Here is a 16,849-nt window from a genome sequence, read left to right on the forward strand (position 1 = left end):
GTGGAAGGGGAAAATCAGGAGCTGATACTAAGGGCTCAAGTAGAAAGCAAATGTTTTGAGAATGATGATGGCAAGAAATGTACAAAAGTGCTTGACACAATGGATGGATGGATGGATGGATTGTGATAAAAGCTGTACGAGCCCCCAATGAAATGATTTTTTTAAATGGTGTGTGAGGAAGTGGAAGACACCTGTACCAAGATAGTTGAACTGTTGGTAAGTGGACAAACATATCAATGCCCTATATGCTGTATTAAGATATGTATTATTCTGGAAAACCTGTGACTGCCATTTTCAGTGATTACTATTGTAAATTTCCCTGACATTTAACACCATTGTTTGTGTAAATAGCATCCAGCTAAAAAATGATTGCTTCTGTACAAGTGAATAATTCAGGAACGGTGATATGGAGTTAGCCTACATTGGCCCAATATCCCTCTATCAACAGGGCTTTAAGAAATTAGTACCAGGGCTAATCCAAGACAATATTAACAGATCATTATGCCGCAGGTGAATGATCGATAAGCCTCTCTACCATAAATTAACAAGGAGGTTTTGAAAGGGAGCCAAAGGCAGATAAAACAAACAGATCCAGGAATGGGTTTCGGGCTCACACCAAATCCTAGCTCCAAACATAAAAACAATTACCTACATACTCATGGATAAGTCAAGTTTTTCAACACTTTTATGCAGTTTTTTGTGGTAAAATTGGGTGCCTTGGCTGATATTCGGGTCAGCTTATATTCAAGTATATGCGGTAGTTCTTACATCATGACCCTGCTCATTACCCAGCCTCAGGAAGCCAACACAAAAGGTCTGGGTGCTGTAGCAAAATGTGGTGAAGAAATTTAATGGTGCCCAGTTATCAGATAAAACAGCGTCTGAGCCATCTAAGTGAGATGTCAACTTAGTCCACATGGAGGAAGCACACCATCATCAGTCACCAAAGGATTATAAATCACATAATCCGAAGTCGAAGGAGAGATTAGTTATCAGAGCCTAAATTGTGAGAATCCAATTTGTGAAGGCTATGGATGACAGTGGGAGCCTAAGACAGACTTGTGGGAACCACATTAGAAATAAGCGTTCAGTCATCTCCTTCTATCCACAATTGAGGGATGGGGGAAAAGTGCTCATTAAACAGAGTGCATTGGAGAGAAGAGGATAGAAGATCAAGGGATAATCCCAACTTGAACAGTGAAAAAACGGTCAGTTGATCCCCCTACGATGCACACGGGACCTGATCTGGTTTTCAACATTTCCGGTGTTTTTGTTACACTTTGTTTTGTTCTTTGTTCATATTAGGGTTTATCTCAGAGGTGTAATGTCATTGGGGGTCACCCTCTTGGAGTTGTTTTCAGTATATGAATCCAGGATTGATGTACCTATAAGGGTTTGGGTGGGGAAGGGGTAGTGGTGGTGGTGGTGGCAGGGTAAAAGGAGACGATGACAAGGAGTGCAGGAAGGAGAAGAATATTGGGAAACTGACTGTGGTAGCAATGGTACAATTCTGCTTCACGTGATTGAACCATGGAATGACATGCTATATTAATTCCCAATAAATATTTTTTAAATGGGGGAAAAATCTGTTAAAGTTTTCATTTCATAAGTCAAGGCTCAAAATCATAAAGTAAACAAGCAACTCTAATTCTGGTTTTGCCTCTAATTTTAAACTATGACCTTGGTAAAGCCATTTAGCTGACGACTAAGGTTTTTCATCTGTAAATAATGAAGCTAAATTTGAATAGTGCCCCAATTTTAACCCATACCTCTCTTAATCCTAAATTCACATGTTCCTTTAATATTACTTAAAAATCTGAGTCATATTCAATTAGATGGCCCTTCCAGCCATAATCTCTTATGTGCTATATAATAATACTGGATTTCATATGCCTACACCTGGGGTTCCACTTTGGTGGGTATTGTCTGCTAACAAGCAGGAATGGGATGAGACTGACTTGTGACCTTAATAGAGGGTGTCAATCAGACCACATTCTTTGTTTAATGCCTACTTACTTACTAGTTGGGAGCCCTGGTGGCATTGCAGTTACGCTTTGGGCTACGATCTACATGGCTGGTAGTTCGAAACCACCAGCAGCTCCGCGGGAGAAAGAATGGGTTTTCTGCTCCCATAAACAGTTAGTCTCAGAAACCCACAGGGAGGTCGCTAGGAGTCAGGCTCTCACTCAGTGACAGTGATTTGGTTTAGTTATTATTACTTAACAATGGATGTAAGGAATTATATACTAGAGCGAAGAATAGAAAGAAAACTGGTTCTGGAGTGGCCTGGGGAAAATCTTGGCTGATTAAGCTTAGTAGGAGGCCAATGCCTACTGGAAACATCTTGCCAAAGGTCCCAAGTCATATACACATAAACAAGCTACAGTTCAGAGGTAGAGAAGAGATCAAACATCTGGGTGAAATTTGATTATACCATGTAGCTCCCACCAAACTGCCTTTTCCTCTATGGGTCTGGTATGAAGGTGGAGAAAGATACTGAATGAATTCACCTGTGAGTAACTGGAAACAGGATTCCCTGCAAAGTCATCCGACTGTGTATACAGTAAGTTCACCGAGAAGCAGAGGGTGTGACCTCATCGCTGGCAAGAACCAAGAGTGGAATGTGTCTTCTGGTGCCAGCATCTGGCTTACCTTTTTGTCTGACATCTAGACTTTGGACTGAAATGCACCGACCACGAGGCATTTCCTCAAACTCTTGTGAGTTCTGTAGGACACCGCAGCAATTCACAGAACCCAGAGACATAAGGGAACATACTCAAGAGGGAGTTGGTTGGGGGCGCAGAGCAAGAGTTGCAAGAGTTCAACTTTGGGGATTTTTTTAAATTTATTTTTTAATCAGTTTTGGGGGGCTTGTACAACTCTTATCACAATCCAAACATCCAACCATTGTGTTAAGCATATTTGTACAAAGGTTGCCATCATCATTTTCAAAACAATTTCTTTCTACTTGAGCCCTTGGTATCAGTTCCTCATTTTTTCCCCTGCACCCTGACTGGTTTGTCTCCTTCTTGAGATTTTTTCAATTTCTAACTTCTAATGCATGCTTTGAGTCCAATGAGGACACCAAAACTGCTATATTGATGTGGTTTGAATAAAAATAAAGAACAGCCCCATCCAGGGGGAAGAACAACAGAAACCAGAGGGGAAGGGAAACAGCGGTCAGTGTGAGATTTGAAAATAATTAACAATCTACAATCTATCAAGGGACCATGAGGGTTGGGGGAGGGAGCAGGAGCTGATCCCAAGGGCTTAATGGAAAATAAATCTCTAGACAAGAACAATGGAATATACGTACTACTATGTATCAGATAACAATGGATTGTAAGAGCCCCTAATAAAATTTTTAAAAAATAAATAAAATATGAAATAAATTTATAAAAAATAAAATAAACTGAATTCTTCGGGGTGGAAGAAGGAAACAACCCCTTCCAAAGTATATAGGCCTAAGTGGAGGATGCGTTGAGAAACACATTCTCATTTTTATGTTTGTGCTTAATAAAAGCTTCTATGATTTTTTTATAGCAGTACTTTTGACAAACTCTTGCATACACTTTTAAGAGAACATATCAATTAAAATGATCAGGTGAAATCTTCTACTGCGAGAAACTAACACTGAGGGAAATATGACTAGGACTATATTCCCTAACTTATAACAGAAGTAATCTGGAAAGCTAGTATTCCATGGTAGGAAAGCCACCAGTTTGGTACGTTAAAAGATAAAGTCCAAGTACATTATCCTGCTTTAAAACATCATTCCCACAGATTCTCCCCTAAGAGCTATGCTGCCTTAAAGTGAGCACATGGTTGATTCTCTCTCCCTAGAGAAGTAAACATTCCTATTGCTATCTCCTCCCTCTGTGTCACCCAGACCTCCACATACCGTCCCCCAGTGCAGGTATTAGGTTTCCTCACCTGTGAGCTCTGGGACCTTACTGTAGTGACCACCCACCTTGTGACAAATGTTAACTACTGATGATAAGTTTTAAAGTTTTAAACTTTGCAACAGACTAAATAGCAATTTAAAATCAAGGTTTTAAAATGCATCTCTATTAACCATACAGATTTCAAATAATGTACTGTAAAAAGCATAATAAAATGTACACAACGATATTTCACCTCTTTATGATCTTCTACCACTGTCAAGATAGTGTCAATGGTATGTAAAATTCCCATAGCCATTACTGTCTTGTCTTCAATGTCTTCATATTCATCACTTTGAAGAACTTTGCCAAATATCTCAGCCTATAAAAATAACATTGAAATAATATTCAATAATTGGTACAGTCCCCGACCAATATAAGTTAGCAAGAAATTAAGTCTTTCACAAAAGAGGTAGTATTATATATATATAATTATCATTATTCAAATTCTAATTCTTGCACTCCTTATCATGTATTTTCTTATAATGATAGAAATTATCATGTTTTAAATATAACCAATTTTTCCTTATCTAGTGACTTGAGTGGAATATGTTACTATTAGTACCAGATTGCTACCTACCTTCTGATTGTTATTAAAATAGAAAACAGGGAGTAAAGGGAAACAAAATGATGTGATACTACAATTAAAAATCCAATAGAAAGTTGAAAAGATAAAGACATATAATCCAAGAAGGGATGAAACAAAAAGAATCAATATAGAAAATAGGAAAAAAAACAAAAACAGGAAATTAGACATTCAGTCCAGGCAATAATATTCGGTTCCAGAAATACAGAACAAAAAAATGTTAGAGGGAAATTTATCAACTAATACACTGTCCAAAAATAAAGAAAATTTATTTACAATTTTGTTTTAATATACACACAGAAAATACACAGAGAAATGAAGACCGCAGAAGGAACACAGCGTTATAAAATTTCGGAGCAACACATGAAAAGATTTCTGCTCTGCCTAATGGGTCCCTGTGGGTTAGAACCGACTCAGTGTGGGTTTGGTCCTGTATTTTGAAATTACTTACATGTATTGCTTTGACAACAATAATTACCTTTAAAAATAAGAACAAACACTGAAAGAAAAGCAGGAGGAACTAAGATTTTACTTATTCACATTTTTTAAAGCAATCTCAAATAATGAGCCATAAGCTCTGAGTTGGAATTGACATCACAACAATGGGATGAGGTCTCTGGCGGCACAAATGGCTTGCCTTTGACCACTAACACAGAGATCCGTAGTTTGAACCCACCCAGCAGCACTGCAGAAGAGAGGCCTGGGGATCTACTCCTGTAAAGATTTTAGCAAAGAAAACTCTATGGAGTCTTACTTTGTAACACACAGAATTGTCAAAAGTCGGAATCAATTTGATAGTGATGGGTTTGGGGAGATTTTTTTGTTTGTTTTACCTCAACACTTTTCACTTTTTTAAATATTTAAATTTTAGCACTGGCACTAGTCTTTAATTTATAAAACCCCTAAGGTTTATGAACCCCTTGAAAAATAACTAGCCTCTTTACAATGGCTCTGGGGTTCATAAGTGACCTTATCCGATAGTCAAGGTAGGAAAATATCAGAAAAGCAGTCCTTTCGATACTGACAGAAAGAATAGTCAGCACAATGCATGTTGAAGACATGATTCCGATTGGGCTTACGTACTACAACGATGATTTGACCATCTTAATACATGACACTAACGACAGTGTCAGCATTATTGGAGCAAACAGTGATTTTTACATGAACGTGTCAGTTACCTATAAAACCAAACACTAGATGTTAAGCTTTAATTTATTTAGCTTACTTAGGGCTTTTGTACCAAACTAACATAAAACTTTGCCCAGTCTTACCAAGTGTTGTGTCATATCAACAGCAATGGAGGCCACCTCTTGACTGTATTCACATACCATCTTCTGGATCACATTAGTGACATCATCGTTCTCTGTCTCTCTGACAATATACAACAGCTCCTGCATAATACACCTCACGTGTGGCCGCATACATTCCTTAGCTAGTGTAATAAAACAAAATTAGTGAAAATTAGCACTTATAGGTAGGGAAAGAATCTCATCACAAGGTAAAGTAGCCTAATACCTAGATACGGTTTTAGATGCACTTGTTTGGTGATGACTACGTTTGAAAGTTATACCAAAACACTGTTCACTAATGCATTAATTTCCCCTCAGTAACAAAGGTTAAGCAATCCTACCCAGGAAACAACTGCTCTGTGCAAAATACCAGTGCCCCTATTAACTTCTAATTATACAAAAGTTCTGTCATCTGCATGACTTATACACCCAAATTAACATCAGGACACAAGTATAAAATATCACGTGCAAAAAGACTAAGCCCAGACTATTTGAATTGGGGCCACATTAGATGGATGACAGAACAAGAGAAAACTGTAGGAGAAAACCCCAATTCTTAAAAAGTCCACATTTACTGAGCTAATTGAGACTAGATAATTCCCAGAAATGAGCATCCTGAGATATGAGGCTTCTTCAAAGGGTTCACGGAAAAATGCAATTAGAAAATAATGAAATTTTCTCAAACTTTTGGAAGCGCCCTCATACTCTTTTAAAATTACATTAAAAATATCCTTGAGTTCACCTCTTGGATACGTATCAAATTGGCTCAAAAAAGAGAGCGTATCACCCATGAGTAACAAACTCATCAAAAAAATCATGTATGTGATCAAATGGTCAAAAAGTGCTCTAGAGCAACCAGAAGACAGTAAAGGGGACAGGGAAAATGGACCACCAGAAAAGAATGAATGAAAATGATGACAGTTAAACTGAACATTTAACCATCAAGGAATAATTTGTTTAGAAATCATTAAACGAAAACCTAATCACCTGTATAAACTTCCACTTTACACAAAACAAAGCATGACTTAAAAAAAATAAAATGACTATGCCCAATACTGCTGGGGCCCATATCAACCCACTCCACTCACCACTCAACACAATGGTTCGCAACCTGTGGGTTGCGACCCCTTTCAGGGTCAAATGACTCTTTCACAGGGGTCACTCATTCATAACAGTAGCAAAATCAAAATTATGAAGTAGCAACGAAAATAACTTTGGGGGGGGGCACCACAACATGAGGAACTGTATTAAAGGGTCGTGGCATGAGGAAGGTTGAGAACCACTGACTTAGCAGTATATCCTGCGTAAAGAATCAAACCTCCCAGTGAAACATTTTGAATGGGCCTGAAGTAGGTTCATGTTCTTCACAAAACTGAATTTACGTTGACTGGTTTATTTGATCCAGAAGCTTATCGTTATTGTTCAGGAACAAACGAAGCACTTCATTAGAAATGCTACTTGCCATTCCCAGAGCCTGCAAAACAAGACTCCTAGAAAGCAGTCTGGAAGCCACCCAGTCCGACTCTCCTAAGTATAAAGTGGAAACTGACATATCATGTGTCTCACACGGCAAGTGAGTGGCAAAGCTAACACCAAGCCTACACGTGGAAACTGGCGCTGCCAGTTAGCAATGCGTCTCCCAATAGAGACCACTGCCCGGCCCAGAGCAAGTCCTGGAAAGGGTACGAAAAGCCCCGGGCTGACTTCCGAGGGTGAAAGCTCAGAAATCTCAACTCTACACCCTAACACTAGTCTTCTTTCTAGCACTGAAAGGGAGAGGAATTATCGGAGAAGGTAATGGCGAACAGGAGGGAAAATACACGAACAAAAACCAAGTCTAAAAGATATCTTTAGCTTTACCTTGGACCTGGTTAGAAATCAGGGACTGGAGCGCAAGGGCGGCTTCCACTTTGACAGGCATCTCTTTATCTTCAACCAGGCTCTTCTTTGCTAGCTCCACTGCGTTTCTTAGGTTGAACTCGTTGTGGAACTTCAAAGAACTGAAGGCATGAAGTACCCAACAGGACTATATTGAAAGAAGTCAGGGCCATTAGGACGAAGGCATTCTACAGTAACATCACATGAGTAAGAACTTCTACACCGCAGACCATCACTAAGCCTGTCAGATCTGGTTTCTTCTTAGACAGTAGCATATTATCTTCAGTTTTTAACTTCCAGTTGGGCTACTCTTTACATAAGAAAACAGTTTCATTACTTCTAAACTATCTATACTCAATAACATTTGTCATAGGAAAAAGAAGCCAAAGTTAAGTATCTCCCCCCAAAAATCATCTTTACGCTTTAAAAAAATAGTTTAAGGGGGAAACGATTACAAGGATCTACATATAGCCCCCTCCCTTGGGGCCTGACAACAGAAACGTGGGTGAAGGGAGACGTCGGACAGTGTAAGACATGAAAAAAAAAAAATTTATAAATTATCAAGGGTTCATGAGGGAGAGGGGATCGGGGAGGGAGGGGAAAATATGAGGAGCTGATGCCAAGAGCTCAAGTAGAAAGCAAATGTTTTAAGAATGATGATGGCTATAAATGTACAAATGTGCTTGACACAATGGATCTATGTATAGATTGTGATAAGAGTTGTATGAGCCCCCAATAAAATGAACAAAAAAATAGTATAACTGAGAACTCGACCTTTATATTAAAAGCTCTTACAAAACCAGTATTAAAATTCATTTGCTGGCCTTTACACATATCGTGAGGCATTATTTTCCCATACACTAGCTAACTTAGCAAACTTTTTTAATTTCAAAGAGATACAAATATTTTTAACTCCCTATAGGTTCCCTGGTTGGGCTACTAACAACCAGGTCAGCAGTTCAAATCCACCAGTAGATCCATAGGAGAAAGATGAGGCTATCTATCCCCAGAGATTTACGTCCTCCGAAAGCCTATACAGGGTCATCACAAGTCAGAATCTTCTCAAAAGTAGTGGGGTTGGTTGGTTATAGCTTACCAAAAATGAGCCTTGTGGCACCATAGTTAAGCATTCAGCTGCTAACCAAATGGGTGACAGTTCAAGCCCATCCACTGCTCCAAGGGAACAAGATGTGGCAGTCTGCTTCCATCAAACTTTACAGCTTTGGAAACCCTACAGGGAAGTTCAATTCTGTCCTACAGGGTTCTATGTGATGAGATCAACCCAACAGCAGTGGGTATGATAGCTCATGAAATTTTAAACTAATGTACCATGAAATCATATTTCTCCTTTATTTATTCCCTAGGTGCAAAACACATAATCAACAGTAACTAATTCAAATCATTAAAGCCTTTCAGTTAGAGGATTGCAATTTTTACATTTTTTAAATCATTTTATTGGGGGCTCTTACAGCTCTTACCACAATCCACACAGACATCCATTGTGTCAAACACATTTGTACATATGTTGCCATCATCATTTCCAAAACATCTTCTTTCTACTAGAGCCCTTATTTTATACAATCTCTTAAAGGGAGGGATACAACTATAAAAATACTCATTAGCTTTCAATGCCCCTAATCCACATTTTCTCAAACATTTCTTTAGTCATATATACATACAGAAGGTATCATTAGCTCCTATTGTTTTAAGTGAGACATTTTGTGCTAATGTATTTTACAAAGCATTGAAATTAAAGTTGTATTTGTATTTCTCCATAAAATATATTGGCTCAAGAAATATAATGAGCTAAGATACAAATAAACTGACATGGATTTTTTTTTTAATTAAGCAGTAACTACCTAATATGCTAGAAATTATAATCAAATGTTTAACCCAATTAGAATTTTATGCTGCTTTAGACAATGGAAATAAGTCTGTTTATAAAATTACATCACCATAGTACTCCTGACAACATCCCTCTCACACCATAAAGCAAGTGAAGTTCTAGGGAATGAAAGAACTGGGTTTAAAACCCACAAACCCCTAATTTATGAGCCTGTTCTTTATTCAATGGACGTGATGATAATGGACCTTACACGATCATTTCATCTGAATATGCAAAGTCAATGTCTCCACTAATTACTTCAATAATTAAATGATAGGACAAGATTTTATGATACATATGGAATATGAAAAACTTACTCTAGCTCGAAGATATCCCAGATTAGACAATAACAGTGGAAACACGTGATTCTGCAGCAACAACTCCATTTGGTCCTTGAATAAACTCTTCTGTTAGAAAATAGAAAGTTTCCACTTGGTTTTTTTAATACATAAGAAGTACTTCTAAAAACTTAGTTTTATCATGTCTCACCTTTAATACACTTTTAATTACAATTTTGAAAAATGTGTTTGACCTAGATATTGTATATTTTAAATGAAGAAAATATAGTATCTCAAAGACAATTTGATCGTGATTTTTTGTAGAAATAAAACAATTAACACTCAAGTCATTTCATATCATTCTCTATACAGCAAGTTACATATGGACAGGCTGACAGAAACAAATGACAGCTTATTTTTCATTAAAGAGATAGATGACAAACAATTTATCGTCCACTCCATTATCCAGAAACAGTCACCAGTCTAAATCATTCATGACTTTCAGTCTCTCCTTCGCCTTCTTCCTCATGGCTTAAGCGCATACATTAACATTTTGATCATCCTGACCTTCAATAAAATATCTGCTAAGGAACCAATCACATGCAGGGCTCCATCTTTCTTTCTGGGGTCAAAGTTCAGGTCTGTTAGAATCTGGTAACAGAAGGCCATCATTTTGGGCAACACCTAGACAGAGAGAAGAATCTATGTTATTCCACATGCGTTTTCACTGATTCCTAAAGTACATCATATTAGGAAACACAAAATTTCAGAAAGATTTCTATTTCCCTATATCAAACAATTATAATCCCAGTAAAAAGGTACAATTTACTGAAAAACAGAATGACCAATGATACTTCACCTTGTTACTCCCTAAAAACAGAACAAAAAACACTGCCATTGAGCCAATTCTAATTCATAACAACCCTATAAGACAGAGTAGAGCTGGCCCTTGGCCTACCCACACTAAAATTTTTTTTAAAATCATTTTATTGGGGGCTCTTACAGCTCTTATAACAATCCATAAATGAGTTGTATCAATCACATTTGTATATATGTTGCCATCATCATTTTCAAAATATTTTCTTTCTACTTGGGCCCTTGGTATCAGTCCCTCTTTTTTTCCTATCTCCTCACACTCCCACACCTATGAACACTTGGTAAATTATAATTATTGTTATTTTCATATCTTTACAAGAGCATATAAACCCTCATCTTCCTCCTGCAGAGCTGCTAATGGGTTCAAACTCCTGACCTTGAAATAAGAAGCCCAATATACAACCACTACCCCACCAAGACTCCTTTGTCCATTCACTAGAAGAGAACAGTGTTCATACAGTGTCAAATTATAACTTAATATAACAGAATTATAATATATAAAAGCTATGTATTTAATTTGTGTGTGTGTATTTAAATATTTTTACAAAACAACCTTATCACCTTCAAAGTACTCTCCATTACACTTATTACATTTGTCAAATCTGCTATTCCATTCTTGGAAACATTTTTCAAACTCATTTGTTTGGATGGCTGACAGCACTTCCCTTGTTATTTTCTTTACCTCTTATATTGTCATCAAATCACTATCCTTTCATGTCCCTCTTCATTCATGGAAACAAAAAGAAGTACACATGGAACAAGGTCAGGTGAGTAAGAGGGCAAGGGAAGCATGCTGTTTTTAGCCAAAAACTGTTGCACTGAGATGGCTGCGTGAGCAGGTAATTGACATGGTGGCAAAACCAGTCCCCAGGTCTTTTTTGTGGCACACTGTTATGCAATTTTTTCAGAACCTCTAAATAGAAAGCTTAATTAACAGTCTGATCTGGTGGAACAAACTCCAAATGCATTACAAGTCAACATTTTCATCCATTCAAGAAGTTGACGGATATCCAGAACAAGGTTTGTCATCAAAATATTTCACCCTTTTTTCAAACAAGAAACTACTCACACACTTGAGTTTTTTTCTGTAGTGCTGTCCTTGTAAGCTGTGTTCAACATCACTACAGTGTCTGCAGCATTCTCTCCCCCCTCCCCCACCACGCAGGAAACAAAATTTCACAGCCTCACACTGTTCTTTTAAATTAGCCATGTCAATAAAACAAAGTTCAAGTGAAACTGCTTTTACAAAAAAATTCACTGTGACCAGAGAGAACCTTCCCAGGCGACACCACCAGGTGCACTAACTCAGAGCAAGTTGCTCGATGCTCGCCTAGCGGGAAAAATACATACTATGAAAGCTTTTTTCCAGTTTTTTTTTTGGAGGGGTACCCCTCGTATATTCAAGTATCAAATCAATATAGGCTACCTTTCCGTTTTAAACGTAAGAGAATGACATATACCTCCTTTCTTTTCTTGGCAGCAGTATATAATAAAGTCTGGGCTGCTGTGGTTGGGGAAGCATAATCTTCAAAAATATCTACGAGGGCAAAAGGGTAAGACATATTACTAGAATGGAACTACTTAGTACAGATTTTAAACCTAAATCCGAGACATATAACATTCCACATGATATGACAACAACAAAAAGCTGAACGTTTATCTTACCCATGTTCTCATGTGCAACCATATTTATCATACTTTAGAGCCTTCTCTTCTAAGCATAGATACTAAGGAAAACAACAAAATCAAAAGTATCTGCATCACGGAGGACTGGCGATATCTAAAAACAGCTATTTAATGTTTACTCGTACCAAGCATTGTTCTGGCTCTGCAGATACAAAGGTAACCCAAAAAGTGCCATATACTGCTTATGTGGTTAAGAGAAAAAATTAAAAGATTATACACACACACACACAAAGAGGTCAGATTCAGAAGAAATATAAACAAAGTAAGAAAACAAAGAATAAGGGTATGGTTACTAATTCAAATAGGATCCCCAGAGAGTCTATCCCATTCTCTGTTAAGGTAAAAATTAAGCAGCGAGTACATTAGATAAAGGAGAAAACGATCTTAGACTACAGATAAAGCCCTCTAAGCAGAAGGAGCAACAAGTGTGCAAGCCCTGAGGGCCTGCTAGGACAGCTCTTAGCTGTTTCGACAGGCAGAGTCAACCGGCTTTTGTTGTGTATCTAGTAAAACTAGTACATTATTTCATGTCATGAACATGTTGACAAATTTCAAAACAGGCAGGCAGTTTTATAGAAATATCTGAAAATTTGAGAAGAACCTGAGAATGTCTGTGTTTTAACATAAAAGTAAGACTAATGTTGGCCTTTGCTTCACTATGTAAGATATAAAAATCAAACATAATAATACTAATAGCTTACATTTAGCAATGTGTATTCTGTGCAGAGCACTATGCTAAGCAGTTATTTCATGTGTTATCATCCCACATAATTCTATCATCAATATTATTATTGCCTGTTTTACACCTGAAAACACTGCATCTGACCTGCTCGGAGTCACAAAACCGGGTCAGCATTTACACTAGAATGTCTTAAAGCCTGAGCTCATATTCAGTTTTACAAAATCTAGAATTATACTACTTCTTGTGTTAACATTGGTCACTGTTCCAGACTGAACTGTTGCAGGGGCAGTGGATGATTGAATGTGGCTCTTCTAGCCAAAGTCTCTACTTCCCACCAAATGACGTCCCCATGCAGATCACCAAGAAGCCAAAGAAGGCTGGGTTACAGAAGCTGAGAAGGGTATCTTCTCCTAGAGCTAAGCGTGAGAGCCTTCCCCTAGAGCCAGTGCTCAAAATATAATCTTCAAGCTTCCTGAATTTTTAGACAAATAAACTTCAATTCTTTAGGATCACCTTCCTGTGGTATTTATTACAGCAGCACAAAGAAATTGACAATCAATAAAATAAGATACAAAGGTTTTGCTCATATAAAGATTTGCTAGTGAAAGGAAACTAGTTCAATAATTGTTCTTCCTTATAGTTGTCTAAAATTAAAATACATACATCCAATAGCCACTGCATTCTAAGCCACTGAAGCTGAAATAATAAAATCACTTTTTAACTAGTCTTGGCGTATCCCTATTTTTTTTAAATGTTTTTTAAAATATTTTTAAAAAATTTTTTTTAAATTGGGGGTTCTTACAGCTCTTATCACAATTCATACATCGATAATGTCAAGCACATTGGTACATAGGTTGCCATCATTTTCAAAACATTTTCTTTCTACTTGAGCCCTTGGTATCAGCTCATTTTCCCCCTCCCTCCATTCTTCCTCTCTCATAAACCTTTGATGTGTAATTTTTTTTCATGTCTTACATTGTCTGACGTCTCCCTTCACCCACTTTTCTATTGTCTATCCCCCTGGAAGGGGGTTAATATGTAGATCATTGTGATTGATTCCCACTTTCTCCCCCCACCTTCCTCTTATCCTCCTAGCATCACTACTGTCATCATTGGTCCTGAGGGGTTTGTCTGTCCTAGATTGCCTATGCTTCCAGCTCTTATCTGCACCCGTATACATGTTCTGGTCTAGCCAGATCTGTACAGTAGAATTGGGGTCATGATAGTGGTTAGGGGGAGAGCATTAAAGAACTAGCGGAAAGTTGGATGCTTCATCAGTGCTATACTGCACCCTGTCTCGTCTCTCCTTGTGACCCTTTTGTAAGAGGATGTCCAATTGTCTACAGATTGGATTTTGGTCTCCACTCTGCGCTCCCCCTCATTCACACTGATATGATTTTTTTGTTCTGGGTCTTTGATGCCTGATACTTGATCCCATCAACACCTCATGATCACACAGGCTGGTGGGCTTATTCTATATGGGTTTTGCTGCTTCTCAGCTAGAGGGCCATGCGTATCCATATTAATTAATTGATTAATAAAATGCAAATCCCAACTGTCCCTCAGCACACACTACTCTCAATTTTTTAAAAAACTAGATACTATCATGTTTGACATAAGGAATAATGATCATTAGCTGAAAGCTACAAATACTCTACATACGAAACACAAATATTATAGAAAAGGTAAGTACTTAAAGATTGCTTCAGAGAAAAATGAAAAAAAGTTTGGCTTACAGAAAATTAGGCAAATGCATTAGAGAAAAGAATTAAGTTACACCAAAAAAATGCAGTGATTTTCAAAAGAGAACAGTAGAATGTGGAGATAAGCAGATCATAAATCTTAGGGTGCATTCACTTGCTTTTTTGGACACTTTCTCCAAAAAGAAGTACCTCCTCACCCACGGAATTAATTAATACAAGACACAAAGCTCTATAAAAACAACACAGTCCAATCATCTTGCACTTACACCTGTCGATCAATCTGTATACGAGGGACACCTGCCCAACAAGGGGCAAGCACTGCTCTGTCACAGAGGCCCTGCAGCAGACCCAGGACAGCACTCTCCTTTGATCAGTTTTACTTCAGCACTCGCTGAAGGGTTACCAGAGGCAAGGGCGATGAATGCAAAATAAAGTGAGTAATTAAGATACAGTTCTGTAGTCAGATAGTTTCTGAGATGGGAAAGACAGATGTTCACAAATAAGATTTGGCATGGTAAGTGCACAAGTATTCTGTGGAGTGATTAATTCCAACTGGGGGTAGGGGAAGTGAAATCAGGCAACATACACAATCCAATATGTTCCAAGAAGACCCCAAAGAACTAGGCCACATTTGGTGGGCCACAGCAGGGAACCCCATTTCTTCTGAAATATTTAGTCCCTGGCACCAAATCGGGGCACTCTTAAAATATGTAGAAATCCAAGGGATCTCTCAGACAGAGAACAACGGATGTTGTAAAAGCACAGAAAGGCACGGTCTCTACAGATCACTGGCACAACAACAAGCACAAGAGCGATTCCACGATGCTTTAGCACCCACAAGCAGATGAATACGGTGGCTTTTCACGTCCCACATCCAAAGATCCCAATGACTGGTTCAATGGAACCTCAAACACTCATGGATTTTCAGAGTTGATCCTGCACAGCAGAACTTTGAAAAAAAAATTTCACCCCTCCCCCAAACTTTGAAAATTTAACTGATAAAATCTGCTCAAAAATGTAAATTGTGACAGCACTTTACAGATGCAGGAACTGATGAGGATTACCAAATTTCATCCTGATGTACTCGTATGGATCATCTTGCCATAGCTCTTCATCCTCATCTTTATAACACATCACAGAAAAAATCACATCCTCGGAAATATTCTGAGAGAAGAAAACACAAAATCATGAATGAATGTAGAATATTTGGCAATATCAAAAATGCATTTACTGGCAGCCTTTACGATCTGAGTTTTGTTATGGCTGCTCTAATCTGGTACAGTCAGTCACCTTTCTGTTAAGCATCTAGTTCATCAAGTGAAACAAGGAAGAGCTGTGGAGGCATGGTTTGGGATAAAGAGGTAAACATAAATTGTTTTGATATAACTGTTACATGTGTCTAGAAAGACATATATATAACATTATTCTTTCAACCAGCAGCAGGAATAATATACTTATTGAGCAACGAAAAGATCAATATTAGGCATACTTTGATTCTTTAACGGAAGAGGCAAATATGTTAACCCAAGGTCATGTTTACTATTTATTTCTTATTTTTGAAATGTTTTATTCCCCTTGGAATCCTAAATATCAGTGACTCAACAATATTACATTTTTCTTTGATTAAAAAAAAAATCTGATTTGTAACTCTACAAATGCCGTTTTGAGGAGAAAAGAAATCACATCTATTAGTCTCCAAGTACACTGCTGCTAATGCTTTATATCCTTTTGTGTTTTAACATATATAAAAAAGGATCATCTCTTATCTATTGCAAATTTTTAAATCCTGAAAAGAAAAATTCAGTGTAAGGATGAGGGCATTCATATTTTTTTAATTAAAAATTTTTTTTCATTCTTATTCTTATATTACAGCTTTGTAAAAATATGGCTAAAGGTATTAGTTGGAGCAGAAATACTATCAATTAACCACTACTTTGTAGGAACACAACAAATAAAATCAGTTTATTTATTGCCAAAAATTATTATTTAATCAAGGGGCTTGGGATGGACATATAAAATGTCAGGCCTCTAATAAGATGATGATA

At 37.5% G+C, this 16,849-nt stretch overlaps 1 protein-coding gene across 1 annotated transcript in view; it reads right to left on the reverse strand.

The window, feature by feature from the left end:
- Positions 1 to 16,849, reverse strand: part of IPO8 (importin 8) — an 87,231-nt gene that overhangs the window by 28,113 nt on the left and 42,269 nt on the right. The window contains exons 10-16 of the mRNA XM_004700002.3: positions 15,869 to 15,968; positions 12,194 to 12,270; positions 10,425 to 10,541; positions 9,897 to 9,986; positions 7,677 to 7,842; positions 5,799 to 5,959; positions 4,138 to 4,263 (exon numbers count right to left, since the gene is read on the reverse strand). Of these exons, the coding sequence (XP_004700059.1) occupies positions 4,138 to 4,263; positions 5,799 to 5,959; positions 7,677 to 7,842; positions 9,897 to 9,986; positions 10,425 to 10,541; positions 12,194 to 12,270; positions 15,869 to 15,968 (837 nt within the window). The remainder of the gene's footprint in view (positions 1 to 4,137; positions 4,264 to 5,798; positions 5,960 to 7,676; positions 7,843 to 9,896; positions 9,987 to 10,424; positions 10,542 to 12,193; positions 12,271 to 15,868; positions 15,969 to 16,849) is intronic.

Source organism: Echinops telfairi, unplaced genomic scaffold, assembly GCF_000313985.2.
Source record: "Echinops telfairi isolate 266 unplaced genomic scaffold, ASM31398v2 ScPeMD7_21;HRSCAF=78, whole genome shotgun sequence".
In the NCBI taxonomy this organism is placed as follows: Eukaryota; Metazoa; Chordata; class Mammalia; order Afrosoricida; family Tenrecidae; genus Echinops; species Echinops telfairi.